We start from the raw sequence: 21269 nt of genomic DNA, 5'->3' as shown, positions 1-21269 counted from the left end.
TGAGACATCATAGTTGTCTTGTGGCTGTGTTGTTTGTCTTTGAAGGCACTATACAGTAGTGTTTTAGAAGACATAACCGAAATGTATTTTATTAGGACTCTCGATAAAGTCACGAAGGCAAATGAATGTACAACAAGGAATTTCTACTCTCAGTAAAGAGAGAGAATACTCCTAAGATATGATTGATCAAATCTTTGCATAAAGTAGTGGATAAGATTTGAAAGAAGAAGCCTTCAAATCTTACCAAGATAATCATATAAGGAATAATTCACATTAAGGTATTTGACATAAGATTTCATAACCTAATAATGTAAATAAGGAGTGTAGTTCAAGAGAAGAATTCAATTGCACGATCATTCCAATTTGAATAGGTTATTCACTATATCCTATTTAGCTAGGATAACCATGACATGTTGTTAGGCATCAACTATGGTTTGTGAAAGTCCTAGAAGGTTCAATCACAATTGACCTTCGGTGATAGGAAGAATTAAATAGTGAGATTTAATTCACAAGTCAACTCAGAGAAATTGAGTCAACTCACTATCTTACTAAAGAAACTTACGGATCACTTACCAAGAAATGTGATTAGATAAACAAATGAAGAGGAAAGAAACTTGATAACAAAAGTCAATGGTCAATGGTCAACGGTTAAAAGTCAAAGTCAACATATTTGACCAAAAACAATTGATCGATTCAAACTAGTTAGACTATGAGTATAACTTAATGATTAAGTTATAATTGACATTAGAATAGCATTGGGCTTTAATTCAATTACACGTAAAAAGGCAAAATGCCCAAATACCCATTGGGCCCAAGAATAAGTGTTGTATGACAACACAAATTCAAGAGACCCAAGGAAAGCCCACTCACACTATGGTTGGGAAGGGAGATTTTCTCTCCTCACTTGTGTCTTTTCTATTTAAGTCACACTATGACATTTTCAAGTTAGGGTTTTGGCCTCCTAAGCTTTAGGTGAGATTTATCTCCCTCCATCTCTTGCCAAAAATCGATCCACCAAGAACAGGGGTGGGCACACAAAGGGACAAATAGGGTCAGGCGACCCCAAGGCAGCTGGGAAATGCAGTGGAAAAGGACTGGTGCAACCCCATGGTTGGTTTATGAGCGACCCCATGGAGCACACCAAGTGCTCGACGAAATGCCCAGCAGAGGAAGAAGAAGAAGCTTGTGCAGGCAGCGCCTGCCTTGTGCAGAGTGCGCGCGACGCGAGTTATTATTATAATTTTTTAAACGGCATGGCCAAAACGACGCCGTTTTGGTCCAAGCGTGTTAATATATATATTTTTTAAAACATGGCTCAAAATGATGTCATTTTGAAGCCAGGTTTTAACAAAATTAAAATAATAATAAAATAAAAAAACCCATCAACAGCTCTATCTACCCGATTCTAATTCCCAGCAGCAGCAATTCATCCCAAACCTAATATTTTTTTTTTTTCAAAATTCCCTCTCCTCTAAAAACCTAACTAATCCCCAACCTCCACCACCCCTACCACCAACCACTACATGCCGCAGCCATCAACAACCACCTCTTGCCGCTGCTGCCATCGCTTCTCATCAAATCAAGTGAGTTATAATTTTACATATATTATTTTGGGTTTTGGATAATTTTAAGGAAATTGATATATATTTCATGAATTATAATTTATTGGTTTGGTATGTTATGAAATTGATTGATTTTTCTTATTTGGATTAGAATTTATATTAATTGATTGATTTTCTTTACGAATTAGAATTTGTTTGATATTTTGATATTGATTGATTTTATTATTTGGATATTTTAGTAGAGTTTATATTGATTGATATTATTATTTGGATTAGATTAGTCTTTATAATTTATGGATTTAATTAATTTATGTGTAGAAAAAATTATCATGGAACGATATTTTAAGAGAAAAGTGCCTATGGATAGTGAGTCTAATCCGGGTAGTGTAAGTGCAAGAGCAAGATTGAATTAGATGAGATATTGGCCAATCTTCAAGCAGACCCTGGACTAAGAACGCCGATGACGGATTATAGTCCTAATCATCGAGATGAGATTCGAAGAGCATATCTTCAAAAAGGACCTTGTCAACCTAAAGGTCATAGATTCTCACAAAGTAATCAATCAGGAATTAATAGACGTTTCATTGCCCAATGGTTTGATGAGTTTGATTGGTTGGAGTATAGCATAACTAAAGATGCTGCATTTTGCCTCCATTGCTATCTCTTTAAAACTAATTTTGATCAAGTGGGTGGTGACGCCTTCTCTGGGGTAGGCTTCAATAATTGGAAGAAGGGGAGAGAAAGGTTTAGCATTCATGTTGGACCTATTAGTAGTGTTCACAACCAAGCTAGAAAAACTGCTTACAATCTGATGCATCAAAAAGCTCACATTGAAACAATTGTGATCAAGCAAATAGATTATGCTCGTATGGCTTATCGCACTTGCTTGAATGCATCACTCAAGTGCACAAGGTATTTGTTGCGACAAGGCCTTTCTTTTTGCGGTCATGGTGAAAGTGCCACTTCAAGTAATAAAGGGAATTATTTGGAGCTTTTACAATTTCTTGCGGAACATGATGAAAAAGTTAAGGCCGTTGTGTTGGAAAATGCTTCGGGAAATCTTAAGCTAATAGCTCCTTCAATTCAAAAAGATCTTGTCAATGCATGTGCCAAAGAATGCATTAGTCTTATCATGAGTGATCTTAAAGATAGGTATTTTTCAATAATGGTGGATGAAGCATGTGATGTTTCAATAAAGGAGCAAATGGCGATAATGGTTCGTTATGTGAACAACAAAGGACAAATAATAGAAAGGTTTGTGGGGGTCCAACATGTTACCAACACCACTTCAAGTGCATTAAAGAAAGCCATTGATGAATTCTTTTCTTTCGAGGGATGGAGCTTTTCTAAGCTACGAGGATAAGGTTATGATGGAGCTAGTAATATGAGAGGTGAATTCAATGGCCTTAAAACAAAGATTTTGAGAGAACAACCTTGTGCATTTTATGTTCATTGCTTTGCTCATCAACTTCAACTAGCTCTTGATGTCGAGGCAAAGAAAAATATTGATGTTGCTTCTTTTTTCACAACGGCTAATAGTTTGGTTAATATTGTTGGAGCATCTTGTAAACGTCGTGATGCACTTAGAGTACAATACCAAGATGAGCTTGTAAAAGCTTTTGATGAAGGTTGTCTTATAACGGGGCGAGGCTTGAATCAAGATACTACTCTCAAATGTGCAGGTGATAAAGGATGGAACTCATATTATGCTACCTTGATTAGTATCATTTGTATGTTTCCATCTGTTGTGAGTGTGCTTCAAATGATTGTTGATGATAACTCCAATGATAGTTCGGGTGAAGCCTTTAAGTTATGGAGAGAAATAAAAAATTTTGAGTTTGTGTTCCACTTGTTTTTTATGAAAACTATATTAGGAATAACAAATACTTTGTCTCAGGCATTGCAAAAGAAAGATCAAGACATTGTGAATGCAATGGGTTTAGTTCAAACATGCAAGGAAAACCTACAATTGATGAGGAATAATGAGTTTGATGAATTGGTTGATCAAGCATCTCCGTTTTGTAACAAACATCATATTATGGTTCCTAACATGGATAAGGAATATGTAATTCCTTGGAGGTCATGGCTTAATGTTCAAATCAAGATAAACAATCATCATTATCGTGTGAAGCTCTTTCTTCATATCATTGATGGACAACTTGCGGAATTAAATGATTGTTTCAATGAGGTAAATATTGAGTTGCTTACTTGTTTGACTTGCTTGAGTCCAAACAATTCATTTGTAGCTTTTGACAAACGAAACCTAGTTCGTCCTGCTCAATTTTATCATTAAGATTTTTCGGATGGAGCTTTATTGATGCTTGAAGATCAACTTGGGGTTTATGTTCGAGTAGTGATTTTTCTGAATTGCAAGGGATTTGCATGCTTTCGGAAAAAATGGTGGAGAGAGGGATGCATGAAATATTTCCTTATATGTATTTGCTTATTACATTAACTTTGGTTTTACCAGTTGCAACTGCTTCAGTGGAGAGAGCATTTTCAGCCATGAATATTATCAAAAATCCACTTCGCAATAGAATGGGAGATCAATGGTTGAACGATAGCTTGGTTGTTTACATTGAAAGAGATGTTTTTGCTTGTATTGATAACGAAGCTATAATGCAACGTTTTCAAAACATGAAAACTTGTCGTGGACAATTGTAGCTTGTATTGTTTGTTTTGCCAAAAATTAGGAATGAAAATACTATCTTTATCTTTTTTAGTGTTATTTTCTTCTTAACAAAATTTTGAGACTTTACACTATGACCCCATGGCGACACAATCAAGCGTCCGCCACTGACCAAGAGTGAGTCTAGCACCTCTATCCTCTTGGTTGATCTCATCTCCATCTCTCTTTGCATTTTGGTGTGGTGAAATAGATGGAATCTACTTTGGTGCCTCTTGGTTGAAGAGCTTCTACAATATCAAGGAAGATTCAAGGCCTTTCATAAGGTGTTCATACTTGGCCTAGCCAAGATAAGCTTCAAGGGTATATTCTCATCCCTCTTGCTTTTTCCTTTTATGTATAAAGAGATTATACCTCAAAGATACGTAGGTAAAAATGAAATAGATTTAGCCTAACAAGATTTAAAGTTAATTGCTTCCGCTTTTGAATAGATGATTCATGTGTTTATGGCTAAAATTCATTTAAAAAGGTTTTGATGTATGTTTCCTTCAAGTGGTATCAAGAGCCAAGGTATAATCTCCTTATGCCTTTTGATTAAATTGAATGTTTCAATGAATTTAAGCCCATATTATCTAATAACAAGTTTTTAAAGTTGCATTCCAATTTAATTATCTAATTAGATTAAATGATAAGGATGATTATGAACTTAAGAACACTAAATACAAATAAGCTATAATATTGGCCGTTATTCATAAGATGAACGGATTAGATTGATTTAATGGCTGTAAATAAAATAGAGACTTGCATGCCTCTTCTATCTCAATTTCAATTGTATTTTCTATCTTCCTAAAAATGTAACTCCCTTAAAGTCCACTGGGCTTTAAGTCTTTTATTCTCAAATAGATTTGTAAATAGGAAGAAGGAGCCTATTGAAGAAGAAGACAACTGAAGGAATAATCAACTTAAGATTATTTATGGGTCCAACGCCCATCAACCACGAATGTTTTAAGTAGTTAAAACGCATAATAAAATCAATCACCTTCCTAAAGACCTAATATCCGACATCTTGGCTAGATGTTAGATCAAAATCAAGTCCATAATCATCCATGAGCCTATAGACAACTATTTAACTAAACTTAAAGAATGCAAGGCTTTTTCGTTAGTAGTACTACATATTCCCAATTTCAAAATAAAAAAAGTTTTGTGAAATTGATTTAGTTTTCAAAACAAATAGTAGGAGTATCGTACAACTACTAATATGAATTGGATTAATAGTTGTCCTAGGCCAAGTAGTTTAATAGGATTAAAGCATGAATATGATGAGACTATTAAAACCCTCAAAACAAATTAAGTAGATAAATGATAGACTTTTTGAAAGGCTAGTCGTGGCTTTCCACCATGTTGGATTCTCATTAAACATGACCCTTGCAATAAAGGCTTGCACTAAGATACGAGGGGCCCAAAGCAAAGTACTTATATTTAAAAGGAAAGTCTGTTTTCTTGAAAGAAATTTGGAAACTCAGAGTCGGTTTTGGTCAGGTGAACTTTTAACTTTAAAAGCAATAGCCCATATAATGTGGAGGTTAAGATCCAACGACCACACCTATGTTGCGAGTCTGAATAATTAGTAGTATTGTGATGCTTCCTTCTTTATTTTATATGTTTTTTTTACATCACTTGTAGAATTAATGTCTTATATACCAGTCAAGAGCTCATCCATCAACCATTAGGACTAGATATCTCACTGGTATTTATAAGAAGTGAGTGGAGTAGGGTTTCTAAGTTTCCTTGGTGAGTAGGGAATAGAAATCTATATGATATAAGGAAACTATATAATCTTTTTTTTTTACTTTTTAAAATTTGTAAGAAATTTGGAAAGTCTAGTTTTTTTGAAAGAAATTTGGAAATTGAGAGTCGATTTTGGTCAAGTGAATGTTTAACTTTAAAAGCAATGGCCCAGATAATGTGGAGATTGAGATCCAACAGCCACACCTATGCTACAAGTCTGAATAGTTAGTAGTAGTGTGATGCTTCCTTCTTTATTTAATATGTTTTTTTTACATCACTTATACAATTGTTGTCTTATATACCAGCTAGGAGCTCATTCATTAACAATTGGGACCAGTTACAATTGATGTTGTTGGCTAATGATTGGTTGCCCACATCCTCATTGTTACTTGGGTTACAAGCTTCCACTACTTGGGTTTTACCAATGTTGAATGTAGTCGGATTGATATCGTTATAGAAAGCAAAGATCATCACTAGTTAGACAGTCAACAAATGATTAGTTGCCCACATTCTCAAAGTTACTTAGGTTGCAAGCTTCCACTACTTGGGTTTCACCAATGTCGAATGCAGTTGGATCAACATCCTTAAAGAGCACAATAAGATCAGCACTAGGTAGACTGTCAGTTAATGTTTGGTTGCCCAAATTCTCCAAGTTACTAGGGTTGCAAGCTTCCTCTACTTGGGTTTCACCAATGTCGAAGGTAGACGGATCAACAACATCATAAAAGACCATATAATTCTCAAAGTTACTTTCGCTGCTAGCTTCCTCTGTTGGCGTGACTTGTGGACCATTGACTTTCTTTCCTTACACACCAAGGATTCCCATTATAATTATATTTGATTTACTTTAATTCTTGATTTCCTACTGTAAATAGAAATATGATTTTATTATTTACTTGCCCATTATAGTTTCATTGTATTATAAATATGACCTTCTAGAAGAATACACAGAAAATTCCCACAAACAAATATTCTCTCATAGTTCTCATATTTTAGCATGGTATCAGAGTGGCAATCTTGGAATTGCTGACTCTAGTTTCCAACCCCCGCCACCACTATGGGGGTTGATGATTTTTTCAACCCTCATGGAGGTAGCACCACTGACTCCTTCTCTTCTTCTCAACCAACCATAGCCGAGTTGAGTGCCCAACCTTACTACGACAACGACCTCGACCCCGACCCCGACTACGACGACAACAACAACCCCGACTTCGATGATGACCACGACCCCAAATCTGCTTATGATTCATACCCAGATCTTGACTTCAACTCCGACCTTGACTCAGGCTCAGATCCCGATCCGAATTCCAACTAAACTTGTATCCTATGCATCTTCCGCTGCACAAATTATAACTTCCCAACTAATGACCCTGACACATGGATGAGATTGCACATACTGTGGTGATCCGAGACACATTCGTGAGACTTGTTTTAAATTGCATGGCTACCCCGAATGGTGGACCACTCTCAAAGATCGAACACCACCTGAATGATACTGATTATGGATTCCATACTCGGTGCAACTAATCATATGACGTTTGATCCTGATGATTTTCTGAATACTACCCAACCTCGATGAACTTGTATTGCTAACGCGAATGGCGTTACTTATCCTGTGACAGGGGCTAGCATTGTTGCACTCTCATCCTCTCTCTCACTGTCTAATACTTTACTTATTCCATCTTTATCCAATAAATTGTTGTTAGTTAGTCAGCTTACTGAACAATTGAATTGTTGTGTATTCATTTACCCGAGTTTTTGTTTGCTTCAGGATATTCACACTAAGGAGATTCTTGGTCATGGTACTAAGAGATGGGAGCTATATTATGTAGATGACTTCAGTCCCGGCATGGCTAATAGTGTGATGCATCCCTTTGATAGCAAATAAAAGCAAATTTGGTTGTGGCACCATCGATTGAGACATCTGTCTTTTAGTTATATGAAGTATCTTATACCAAATTTATTCTCAAGTTTCAAGGACTTCGACTTCACATGTGATACTTGTATTTTGGCCAAGAGTCACCATGTGCCCTATCTGTTGAGTATGAACAAGTGTACTACTCCATTTACGTTAATTCACTCTGATGTCTAGGGACCTTCATCTGTCACTGCTCCTTCTGGTGTTCGGTGGTTTGTCACATTCATAGATGATTGTACACATATGACATGACTTTATTTGCTGAAGAATAAAAACGAAGTGTTTTCCCGTTTTCAGTCCTTCCACAAACAGATGAAAACTCAGTTCAATGCTCAAATCCTGATTCTTTGCTCAGACAATGGTGGAAAATTTGTAAATTATGACTTTCAGGCTTACTTCCAACAACATGGAATTATCCATGAGACGACTTGTCCTTAGACAGCGCAACGAAATGGTGTTGCTGAACGAAAGAATCGACATCTTCTTAAAACCGCCCGAGCACTTCTAATTGGCACTCATGTTCCTCGCCATCACTAGGATGATGCTATTGTCATCGCAGTTCACTTGATCAACCGCATGTCTTCTGGTGTATTGGCCTTTAAAACTCTCTTGGAAGTGCTTGCGCAACACAGACCCCTGCCCTCGTTTTGGTACTCACACCCCGAATCTTTGGATGTGTGTCTTTTGTTCATCTCCACAAAATCAACGTAGCAAACTTGATCCATGTGCACTTCGTTGTGTTTTTGTGGGTTATGCCACTCATCAAAAAGGTTACCGTTGTTATCACCCTCATACCCGACGTTCCTATGTCACTTTGGATATGACCTTTTTGGAATCTGAGCTGTTCTTCCATGACCCATCATCCAATTCTACATTTTAGGGGGAGATACGAAGTGAAGAGCATAATTGGAGCAACTTGGAAAACAAAAAAATTCTCCTATGTACAGAAATGATCGATCATCCCGAGTCTGGAGGACGAGATTACTCTATGCTGAAAAGTGATCAATCGCCCATTCATAGCGATAATTGCCTAACCTACCTGATCCCTGCGAAGATGAATCGGATCCGAGTCCCAAACCTACAGACAATACAGAACAACAGGATGAAGACCCCCTTCTAACTTAACAGTACCAACAGACCAATCTTCTAAGAATATCCTTGATGTAACTACTCCTACTACACTTGTGAATTTAGAGAATAAATCTATTGGATACCAATTACCTTTCAGGCAGAATCGTGGAAAGCCACCAAATCGTTATTCACCTGATATTGGCAAGACTTCAAAGTTTCCAATTGCGAATCATGTATCCACTAAGAAGATGTATGAACCACTTAAGGCCTTTGTGCATCAGTTGTCTGCTATTCATATCCCAACCAAGGTTGCTGAAGCATTTAAAGATCCTAAGTGGGTTCAAGCTATAAAAGAAGAGATGAAAGCTCTTGAGAAGAATTAGACTTGGACACTGAAAACTTTACCACAAGGAAAAAATGATGTCGGATGTAGATGGGTGTTTACCATAAAACACAACGCTGATGGATCTATTGAGTGATACAAGGCAAGACTTGTGGCGAAAGGGTACACACAGACTTATGATGTAGATTATGAAAAAATCTTTGCACCAGTAACAAAATTGAACACAGTTAGAGTCTTACTGTCCCTCACAGCTAATTTGGACTGGCCACTACACCAATTTGATGTAAAGAATGCCTTCCAACATGGAGAACTCACGGAGGAGGTGTATATGGATATTCATCCTGGACATAATACTACTTAGACTTGAACAATATGCAAATTACGAAAGGTGTTGTATGGACTGAAACAATCACCACGTGCATGGTTTAGACGGTTCACCATGGCAATGAAGAACAATGGTTTCAAACAGAGTAACTCAGATCATACTTTGTTCTTGAAACATCTGAAATGGAAGGTAATAGCTTTAATAATCTATGTTGACGACATGATTATTACTGGGAATGATAAACATGAAATATCTCAGCTACAAGACTATTTGGCTACTGAATTTGAGATGAAGAATCTAGATGGACTCAAATATTTCTTGGGGATTGAGGTGGCCTGATCACAACAAGGCATATTTCTCTCTCAAAGGAAATATGTCTTGGACTTATTAACAGACACAAGAATGCTAGATTGCAAACCTGTAAACACTTCTATTGTTCATAATCATCATATTGGAGAATACCTGGATCAAGTTCCAACTAACAAAGAAAGATACTAAAGGTTAGTGGGAAGATTGATCTACTTGTCTCATACTCGGCCAGACATTGCTTATGCGGTGAGCGTCGTCAGTCAATTTATGCATTCTCCAAGTGAAGACCACATGAATGCAGTTATTCTGATACTTAGATATTTGAAGTCTAGACCTGGAAAAGGACTTATGTTCTCAAAACATGGTCATTTGAATATTGATGGTTACACAGATACAGATTGGGTAGGAAGTATAACAGATAGGAAATCCACATCCGATTACTTCACATTCGTGGGAGGTAATTTGGTTACATGGAGAAGCAAGAAACAGAAGGTGGTCGCCTTATCCAGTGCAGAAGCCGAGTTCAGAGGTATAACCAACGGAATTTGCAAACTCATTTGGTTAAAGAAGTTGCTTACTGAACTTGGATATAGACCTACATCTGTAATAAATCTCTTTTGTGACAACAAGGCTGCAATAGCTATTGCACAAAATCCAGTTCAACATGATCGCACCAAACATGTTGAGGTAGATCGACATTATATCAAATAGAAGCTCGAAGCTAAAGTGATACAGTTTTCTTTTGTAAAGTCCGAGGATCAATTGGCGGATATTTTGACAAAGGCAATTTCCAGTAAAGCGTTCCACAATTCACCGGACCAGTTGGGTATTGGCGACATCTATGCACCATTACTTGTGGACCATTGACTTTCTTACCTTACACACCAAGGATTCCCCATTATAATTATATTTGATTTACTTTAATTTCTGATTTCCTACTGTAAATAGAAATATGAATTTATTATTTACTTGTCCATTAAAGTTTCGTTGTATTATAAATATAATCTCATGCAAGGAGAAGAATACAAAGAAAATCCCCACAAACAAATATTCTCTCATAGTTCTCATATTTTAGCATGGTATTAGAGCGGCGATCTTGGATTTCACCAAGTAGTTGTTCAATGTCGAAGATAGTATTCTCCTCAAAGAAAGTCGAATCAATCAGATCATCATCATAAGAGCACACAAGATCACCCTTAGTTAAACTAGAATAGCAGTCTTGTTGTACATGTGATGATTATGTTGATCCCCCATTTGATGATGTTTTTTCATTTTTTTGTTTATGCTCCTCTTCTTTTGTTCTTAATCTTGTGATGAACGCTTTAAATTTATTTACTTAACCTCAGCTCTATCGTTCTTCCTCATCCGACAAATCACGAAATTGAAATGGTAACTACGATTAGTGTAGGTAGCTATCACTACAAAACAAATGATCACAGAGGAAAGATCGAAGAGCAACCATGGCAAAAGATTTTGATCTTGTCAAATTGGTGAATAATAGTAATGATGAAGATTAAGGAGTTGGAGTGCTTATATATAGAAAATTTGAGGAAATGCTCTCTAACACCACTGTTACCCTCTGTTTGGATGAATGAATTGAAAATTGCATAGAATTCTAAATTGACGGAATGTAAATCTCCATCATTTAAATTTCTGATAATTAATAATTTCCGTGTTTAGACTTATGTATGTCGAATTTTGTAAATGACAAAACTTACAGGGAAATGAATTCCCGCTCAATAGAAATTGTGAAATGACACCTCTTTTGGCGGAATTACTCGGAAATTGCAATCCCAAATTTTCACGATTTTTTCCGCTCGTAACTTAATAAGTTTCGTACTTAAGTTGCCAAACAAGAGGAATATCAATTTCTCTTATTTGATTCCCAACGTTTAGCTAAATCCAAATTATTTTCCTCCATCCAAACGGAGGGTTGTATTCTCAAATAGCATTGTTAACGTGGCTCTATAGTAACTTTGAGAACATTTTTCATCCTCTGTTTCGGTATTGCTTCTCAATCTATTAAATACTTTTTAATATTATTTATTTAGGAAATTCTCAATTTTCATGATACCTTCTCTTGGTTTTTTTTTTTTTTTGAACGACCACAATTTATTACAACAAAAAGAAAAAACCTTAAATATTGTTTATTATTTTTCTCCGCCGCTTGATAAATCGGCTTGGGCAAATGAGCAAAAGGCCATAGCACAATTTGATTTCCTTTTCTGCAAAATCCCACATCAGAAGAAGAAAAAAAATCAGAAAGATATGCATTTTATTTTGAATGACCACACTTAAACCGTCGTCTTTGGTGGAGGACTCAGATGACCATGGACGACACCGCCACCACCACCATCAAAACCAAAACTAACGACAACAAAAGCCGCAAGCGCCGCTGGAGCGAAGGCGATGACGAACAAAGCAAATGCGAAGACTACGATGACTTGGAGGAAGAAAAGCAGTGCGACGTGGAGCTCTGGGAGACGCTGAACAGGAGCTTCCGGCAGGTCCAGTCCGTACTGGATCAGAACCGCGCTCTGATCCAGCAGGCTAACGACAACCACCGGTCCAGAGTCCCCGATAATCTTTCCGAAAACGTTGTCCTGATCCGCGATATCAATTCCAATATCAACAAAGTCCTCTCCATCTACTCCGATTTATCGGCCAATTTCTCGAGCATCGTTCACCTGCCCCGCGCCAAAAGCAACAAGAACGACGGCGACAAAGACAACAACAGAGGCAATCGGAAATTGGATCGGGTAAAATCGGGCGTGGAGTCGCAGTAATTTCGAACACCTTGTTGTGAGTCTTCTGTTCGTGGTTGTGAGTCGTCTGTAAACTGTTTGTTGAAATGCTTGCGTTGTTGCTGAAAGTTTAGTGTTTGGTAGTGTTGTAAAATGACGAAAGCTTTGCCTAATATTGAGCTTTTGTTATGTGTTGTATAAGGACCAAGGCTGCGGGATTGCTTGTCTGCATTATTATCCACCCTGCAGATACCACGAGGTATATTTTCTGTTAGTTTTTGGTTTAATTTTTGAATGTTTTTACTAGTATTTGTTTTACAGCATGTTTAATCAGCCCTTTTTTTAATGACAGAATAGTAGGAAACAAAACAATCACTTTACCTATGGAAGCATTTTGCGAAAGGCATTGAAATGAATGGGATCTCAATCTCAAATAGTACTGCTTCAAGTGGAGCAAGTTCAGAGAGTGAACTTTTGCTGGTTTCAAAGACACATCATAAAAGGGAAAGAAAAAAAAAGGCAATGAGGTATTAGTATAACAAAAGAATGAAACCAAAAAAGTACAAATGTAACACTTGCACCACCTGTTTCTCTGTAATTGATCTTTCACTTTTTCATTGCTCAATTCGTACATAACATGAGATGATACCAAACATAAATATACTTTTGAATAGTTGTGATCATTTATTTTACTACTTTGGGCATAATATTCAGGGAGAATCAGTGAACAAATAGTGTCTAACAAAAACAGGAAAAAGAAAAGAAAGAAAAAAACCATTTTCAACCTTGTCTAGCTTGCAAACAACAACCTTCTACTCACAGCCTCCTTTGGACTCTCTTGTACAATATTAACATCTTGCATATAAGAATAAGTTAAGAAACAAGTCATCCCTGCATATAAGAATAAGAAAAGAAACAGTGCAACACAAATATGGAAAAATATTTAACGCCACAAGCTCAAACTCAATTTAGTTTACCAAGATAGACTTCTTCTTGAAGAATAGAACCAAGCACTTGATTCAAAACACCTTTTAAGAAGAATTTAAATATGCTACTACATTATTTACACACCATGGATAAACAGATCATTAAGTTAAAAAAAAAAAATTAACAGTAATTGGAAGAGCAAAAAGCATAGAGTAAAACAAATTTCAGAACAAATATTCCACTGAATAGCAAATTTTTTCATGTCTTTAGGACAAGAATTGGTATTCAAAATGTGTCATACTTGGAATTATAATTCAATCACCACAGCTTTGTTGGTTTTGACATATGCAGGAATGGTGATATAAGAGTTCAATACGAAAAGGAAAATATGAAGACAATATGAAATGAAAGAAACCCAAAAAAAAGGATGAAATACCAAACTTTCGTTCAAATCAAGAAACACAAATAAAACATTTTGGACGAAAATTTAACTACTTTGAACATAATATTCAAGGAGAATAAGTGAACAAAAAGTTTCGAACGAAAACAGGAAAAAGAAGAGAAAAAAACCATTTTCAACCTTGTCTAGCCTGCAAAGAACCTCCTTCTACTCACAGCCCCTTCTTGACTCTCTCGTACACTGTTAACATCTTGCAAAAACTGAAAATCCACAAAAAGAAAATAAATGAAAATCACCACAATCTCAGCTAAAAACACCAAATGAACTAATGCTTTCTAATTGAACACATTGTAGTCCATCGTTAAACCCAAGAAAAAGGTCAAATTATGATCAAATAAATCCTGCATATTTTCCTTATGACAGAATAGTAGGAACAATTAGGCGAGAACAGCAAAAAACAACCAAAACTCACTTGAAAACAACAAAATACAACCAAAAATCACTTGAAACACATGGTTCATGTATAGTATCATACATAATCAATCACCAGCTAATCCAATTCCTAACCATAGTTACTCAAAACTTAAATATAATAAGAGATATATCAAGACAATTAAATAAATAAATCTGACGGTCCTGCATAGTTGCGTGTGGAATACATAGATTGGACGGGCACGGGTAATCGGGGAGACCACTACGCATATGACAAAAGCAGCTCCACTACACATTTTCTTCACTAAAACACTCCCTCCCTCCCTTACAAGCGAACATTAACAAAATCCTCAAACTTAGTGAACTGATAAATGGATAACAACACGATATGAATTGTATTTGTTCTCCTTCTCTTAAAAGGGAGTATTAACAAAATCCTCAAACTTAGTAAACTGCTTAGTGAACGGCCACACAAATTTCCCACACAGATTCTACAGAATATATGTACATACATATACATTCATATATACTACATATACATTCCTATATATACTTATATATACTTATACATTAAAAGTAGCAACTTCTAAGCTAATTACTTCTCAAAGTCTCAAACTTTCATACATTTATGTGTGTGTACATACATACATATACATATATATACATACATATACATAGAGAGAGAGAGAGAGAGAGAGAGAGAGAGAGATTACTCGTCCAAAAACGAAGCACCTCGCCAAGATCAGAAGCAGAAATTGTATCTGTGAATTCCAACCAAGATCAGAAAAACGCAGGCAAAGATACACATATGGTGTATCCTTGATTATATGACTGGTCAATTATATTTGAGTATCCTATTGTCCCATTATAAAAATTGATTGCACACAGAAGCAGGCGGATATTTTTCAATGGTTTTAGGCAAAACTAAAGATTACCCATTATAAATGATTGCTTATAAGTATCCCTTTAAAATCATGAATTAATTTTATTAAACTTTTTTTGTTGGTTATTTTGTCTTCACCTTCCAGCTTGCATCGCAAAGCTTCATAGTTGGTGCTATTGCTTTAAGTCTAAAAAATTGATGAAAACATAAGTAAATCCGAAATTGAATGCGGTGAAAGTGACAAAACCAAAACCAACTCAGCAACTGCAAGTCAGAAGTGAAAAAGTGGGAATGGTGTGCCATGTTTTAGTGTTCTGACACATTTTGTTAACCCTTTTCAAAGCATGAAGGTAATAGATTTTCAATTATGAATTTCCTCTAAGCAAGCTGATGATTGTGCACCTTTGGAACAAAGACAATCCTATATTTCCTCTATTTGGTTTTTTATATGTTTTTGTTCACCCTTTTCATGAACCAGTGTAGGAGTGAAGCTTTCCTTACAACTGCTCAGACCGTAGGCAAAAGAACACCATTAGAAGTATGTTCCTGTAGGGAACATGCATGTGATGTGAATGTGATGTTTATATGTGTAACCATGTCTGAATGCATGATACTCGTCTCCTTTGACTAAATGAAAAAGGAAACACGAAAAAACAAGAATAAATACAAATGCACTGTAACACTGCTACAGTTGGGTAAATATACTGCATCAGAACTAGCAAGAACCTTTGCATAATTCCTAAAACGAAGAAAGCAACTTACACAGAGAGGAATCAAGGAAACTGCGACGGACATTTAGCCTCAATTAAAGGGACCTAAACAAGCTTTATGCCATGATATATTTGCCTAATCTGCATAATAGCATATAAATGGTATATGAAATACTTAATACCTTAAGTGGCACAAACTGAATGAATCCAGATAGAAAAATATGTATATACGTATGGTTTTTGTTTGAGACAAATATCAATGGTATCTCCTGAACTGAAACTCCAATGACTTCAGCTACTTCTCCTCATAAAAAAACTAACATCATATATATGCTATCCAAATGCATAGGCTCTTCAAGCGAGTTTTAACATAAGATTATAATGTACATCCTTGATGCAAGATGACTAATTGGCTTAAAAATCCTACACTGCCAGCCACTGATGCAGCACCTAATAGATGCCATCGTGCCATGCCAAAAGAGAAAAGGTTATCACTATAACTATACTGTATACTCAAAATGAAATGATCAAGGATTTCATTGGGTTAAGAAAAGAAAGAAAAGAAAAATGGAAAACACAAGTGTCGAATTAGAATAATTTAATGGCAAGTATATCCGGAATACCATATATTATCCTGGAGCTCGTTCAGATGAATGAGAAGTGCAATCAGATGCCCTATCTGTCAGCTGTCATAAAACTCCATAATCAATGTAGACAAAGCACAAAACCAACTATTATGAAATTTTAGAGGTCAACATATATATATAAAGATATTTCACAAAAAAAGTTAAATAAACTAAACTATCAGTCGTTATCCTTCATAAGCCCACACAGCAAAGCCACTCACTAGGCTCTTACAGAAGACAGCATAAACATCTCAATTTCAGTAAGACAACACTCTGGAAAACGTATCAACTACATCCTACTACTAAATTAAGAAAGAAAAAGAGGATGTTTGCTGCAAATTCACAATCAGATGATGTACAGACACATCTAAATAACACTAAGTTAGTCATGTATATATTTGACATGAGTTCAACCAACCCAAACCCTCCACAAACTCAGTCCCCTACTTGTCAAGATGTGAACAGAGCAGTGGGGTAAACACAAAAGTAACTTCTGGTGAAGGACTGATAAGAACAAATATCTTAGCAAAAAGAAGGACAAGAAAGCATCTAGATGGTCCTGAATATATAGTAAGAAACTAAAGGCAGTCATATCAACAAAACACAAACCACCAGAAGCACAAACCTACAAACTCACACCATAACAAATATGAGTGCCACCAGAAACATGTGCAGGTAAACTCACACCACAACAAAAAATAATGTTCAGAATAATAAAGTGACACAATACTATTGAACGAAAAAGAACCAAAAGCACAACCCGACAAGTTACTATTATGTTTAACAACAATGCCTTGACACAAAATAAAGAGCACAAAATACACTACTTACAGTATCAGACTGATCGATGCGATATCTACTATCTTCTTTAAAAATCGAACTCTTGCTAGAACTACTACTGGACTGTCCAATGAGGAAGAAGATACATCAAGTAATGCATCCAAGGCCTGGAGAAGCATATCATTAGATTATAACAGAAAACCTAGTAGGTTCAAATAGGAATTTTCTTTTAGATCGAACAAAATTTCCATAATGCTCATGCCACCTGGCGAATGTTCCATAAAAATATTAATCACTCAGTGAAACAATATAGAAACTCTATACAAGCTAGCCACAACAAACTCATCTTCAAACCAACATATGCAAGCACTTAGAAGAATATGAAATCAAAGAAACATATCATATATAACAAGAAAGGAATTTACAAATTACTATAAGAAAGGAAATTCACAATTGGTCAAAAATTTCTTACAGATAGATATTCAAAATATATTTTCTAATTGTTGAACCAATATGTGATGTCGTCTAATTGTTGATTGCATATATTCTCCAAACCACTTGAGTTCATAGCCTCTACCTGTAGGGTTTCGCCCATATGAGGCAGCTCCGGTGACAATGGTGGTGTTCCCAACAATGCATCCATGCCGATGGCAAATTCTTCATCAGTAACACAACCATAGTCGAACGGATCATCGATGTTATCTTGATCATCACCACAAAGATAATTTGAAATCGCATTATAATTAATGTCGAATATCAACTCTTGATCATGATTATTTACGACGCTACTTAGGCTAGAAGATGCCTGTGGTTCCTCAGCATCAATCTTGACCGTTGCCGATGCCAATTCTTTTCTTGCCTTCTTGTTTGAGGGTTTCTCCTTAAATTCTTGAGTTGAATTATTCCTCTTGTTCGAAACCCTGCTGTTCTTTTTAAGTCGGCAGAGCACAATCTTCTGCGCCTCTTTATTAAGAAGACTGTATTCTTCTAGTAGCCACTTGCCGTGGTACTCGCACCCTTGGTTCTCGTAGCGCAAATTCCTTTTTTGGCCGATAGGGTTTCCGGTCGTCTTGTCGTAAACCTTTTTCGAGAAGGCTTCGCTCCAAGTACCTCCGGCCTCAATCTTGCGTTTGATTCGCTTACCATTTTGGCTTAAATTCTTGAGTTGGGTGAAGAAATATAGGTCTTCGTCGACCAGGCCAGGCCCTCCGAACTGATCCCAGACCACCCAGGGCTCTGTTTCGCCCAAGAAATTGAACTCATGCACAAAGTTGCTGTAATACGACGCCATTAATGGATCCTTGGTTATCGCTTTCTTGTAGAGGAAGTAACTGAGGAGTTCTTGATCTGTAGGGCGAAACCTAAAACCCAACAGCCGATTATACTTAGCCATTGTTAACCCAACAGCCGTTTGCTTTCTTTTTCTCTCTCTCTCGCTCTCTCTGCTTTCTCTCTCTGTTTTGCTTTAATCTTTGATGGGAAACGAGAAAGAAAGAAAGAAAGACTGAGTTTGCTTGTGACTTGAACTGATTTATAGCCTCGGTGGTCTCAAGTGTTTGACCTCACTACCCAGCTGTTGGATGTAATCTCATCCAACGGACAGCTGTCTTCCAATATCCAACCGTTGTTTCTTAACTAATTTTGTCACTTAGCTACATACGGGTCGCTTTCAAAAGTTTTCAAAAAATATTTAAAAAAAAGTTTTGGAGCACATTTTTTAGTTTTTATTTTTATCACTTTATTATATTACAGGTTTACTGTCAAAGTGTTCACGGATTCTGCTGGTTCCAGTAAGGCTTAGTTTGGTATTGCTGTGCTTTTAAAAAAAACTGCTTCTGCTGTGCTGCGAAAATAAACAGCTGTAAAATGAAGCAGCTAAGTGTTTGGTAATATGTATTTGTAAAAGTGTTTTGAGTATGAAAAATAGTATCAAAGTGTTTGGTAAACTTTTATATGGAAGTGCTGTGAGAGTGTATAATGACGAAAAAGGGTAGGATGATAAAAGTTTTAAAAAATAAATAAAAAAATGTATAATTTAAGTTAACAAATAAAAAAAAATTCAAAAGCAGCCGACACCTTTCTTTTTTTCTTTTTTCTCATTTTTATTTGTTTCTTCCTCTTCACTTCCTTTCTTTCTTCTTCCTCCCGTCCCAGTTTTTTTCTTTTCTTCCTCTTTTCCTCTTCCTTCCCAGGCCCCCCATCTCTCAACCTTTTTACCTTTCCTCTTCTCCTCCTTTCTCTTTTCTTCTTCCTTCCAAGACTTCTTCCCTTCCCATGTTTTTTTTTTAATTTCTTCCTCTTTACTTCTACCTTCCCAGCAATCCCCGCCCTTTTTTTTAAAAAATTTTATAAATTTCTTCGTCTTTTCTTCTACATGCCCACCTCTTGGGGGTTTGATTTTCTTTTGCTGAAGGAGATAATTGGTTGGTAATCTGGGTGTTGAATTTTTTGTTGCCGTAGGGATGATAAACTGTGGAGCTAAGGTTGAGGTTTTTTTTAGTTGGAGGGGAAGAAGATATTCTAGGTCTGTAAAATAGGGAGGTGGGTTGGTGGGGTTTTGGGTTGAGATGGTAGCTTTGAAGGATTGAGGAAGAGGAGCAAGTTGGGCGAAGAGGATGAGGCGAGCAATCCAGAAAATCCAAGAGGAACGACACTTGGGAGGTTCGAACTCGGGATGATGAGGATATAGCATGTCATTGTGTGAAACAAATAAGGGCAATATGGGCAATTTGAAAATTTCATTTAAACCTCCGCATGCTTCTCCTCGCAGCAGTTTTCAGAAGCAGCTCCCCACCTGCTTCTGTTTTTCAGCTTTGAATGACAGCAACTTATTAAATAAGCAGCTTGGATTTGTTTTACCAAACACCCAAATTCCCAAAACTTCTTTTCAAAGCTGCTTTTTTTTTAAGTTAAGCAATACCAAACTAAGCCTAAGTTTCTTAACTAATTTTGTCACTTAGCTACATACTAAAACAAGATACTGTGATTTTTGTAAATAGTACTTTTGACACATGGGCACTAATTGCTAGTAGGGCGCTGGGCGCTGGGCGCTAGGCGCTTGGCGGGCCTTTTTTTTTCTAGGTAAATAGTACAAACGGTCTGCTACACTATGGATTTTTTTTTTAAAATAAACAAGAAACTCTGATTTTTGTAATTTTTTTACAAATAGCATAGCGGTGCGGCTGTACTCTATTGTCACCTTTGGAGTTTTTTACTTTTCCAGAGTTATTACCCGAACAAAGAATGTAGCATTTTCACGTTTACTACTCTCATTTTATACGTACGTACTTATTTTTCATGTTTAATACACTTGGTTTTCAAAAAATACACACAAAATTCAAGTATTATGCACATAATTTTAGCATATGAGGGAATAAAAATAATTTATGTTAAAAAATTTAAATCCAGAAAGTTTATATATGAAAACCGGGAAATTAATATCATAAAGTACAAACAAACAAAACTAGAAGGGTCCTTTTCTTATAAGGTTTTTTAAATAAATAGTATAGCCGCCCGGCTATACTAGTTTTGACACATGGGCACAAATCGCTAGGCGGTCGCTAGGCGGCCCTTTTTCTTTTTGGTAAATAGTACGGCCGGGCAGCTATACTCTGCGACCATTGTAATTTTTTTAATAAATAGTATAGCCGTGCGGCTGTATGCTTTACATAGATACTGTGATTTTTTTTAAAAATTGTTTTCCCCCTATTTTGGTTTATCGGTAGTTTAGAGCATTCTCCATTACTATTAGAAGATTAACCAAGTCTCTATGGTCCCCTTTGGAGTTTTTTACTTTTCCAGAGTTATAACCCGGACAAAGAATAT

General features: G+C 36.3%; 1 protein-coding gene and 2 pseudogenes across 11 annotated transcripts; 2 read left to right on the top strand and 1 right to left on the bottom strand.

Moving 5' to 3' along the window:
• Nucleotides 1–1523: 1523 nt before the first annotated feature.
• Nucleotides 1524–4071, top strand: LOC110755434 (uncharacterized; annotated as a pseudogene).
• An 8060-nt stretch (nt 4072–12131) lies between these two features.
• On the bottom strand, nt 12132–18931 carry LOC110755462 (uncharacterized). 8 transcript variants are annotated; one of them, XM_088255481.1, is made up of 8 exons: nt 18022–18931; nt 16662–17611; nt 16091–16179; nt 15159–15206; nt 14194–14273; nt 13472–13541; nt 13068–13163; nt 12132–12929 (listed from the first exon to the last, which is right to left on the bottom strand). In XM_088255481.1, the coding sequence occupies exons 1-2, from the start codon at nt 18835–18837 to the stop codon at nt 17492–17494; spliced, it is 936 nt and encodes a 311-aa protein (XP_088111607.1). In that variant the 5' UTR covers nt 18838–18931; the 3' UTR covers nt 12132–12929; nt 13068–13163; nt 13472–13541; nt 14194–14273; nt 15159–15206; nt 16091–16179; nt 16662–17491. The 8 variants fall into 8 exon arrangements, with proteins under 8 accessions (XP_088111607.1, XP_088111606.1, XP_088111608.1 ...); XM_088255480.1 differs by having other exon boundaries at nt 15159–16179; nt 16662–16724; nt 17496–17611; XM_088255482.1 differs by lacking the exon at nt 16091–16179 and having other exon boundaries at nt 16662–16724; nt 17496–17611.
• On the top strand, nt 12267–13349 carry LOC110755463 (protein EARLY FLOWERING 4 pseudogene; annotated as a pseudogene). Of its 3 annotated transcripts, none has more exons than XR_015836722.1 (3): nt 12267–12744; nt 12889–12945; nt 13044–13349. The product of XR_015836722.1 is annotated as a protein EARLY FLOWERING 4 pseudogene, transcript variant X3 (transcript). The 3 variants fall into 3 exon arrangements; XR_015836720.1 differs by having other exon boundaries at nt 13039–13349; XR_015836721.1 differs by having other exon boundaries at nt 12267–12945.
• Nucleotides 18932–21269: the final 2338 nt, after the last annotated feature.

The sequence above is a fragment of the Prunus avium genome, chromosome 6 (assembly GCF_965620075.1).
Source record: "Prunus avium chromosome 6, drPruAviu1.hap1.1, whole genome shotgun sequence".
NCBI classification, from domain to species: domain Eukaryota; kingdom Viridiplantae; phylum Streptophyta; class Magnoliopsida; order Rosales; family Rosaceae; genus Prunus; species Prunus avium.
Note: the sequence above shows the minus strand (reverse complement) of the source record. Positions and strands in the feature narration are given on the sequence as shown.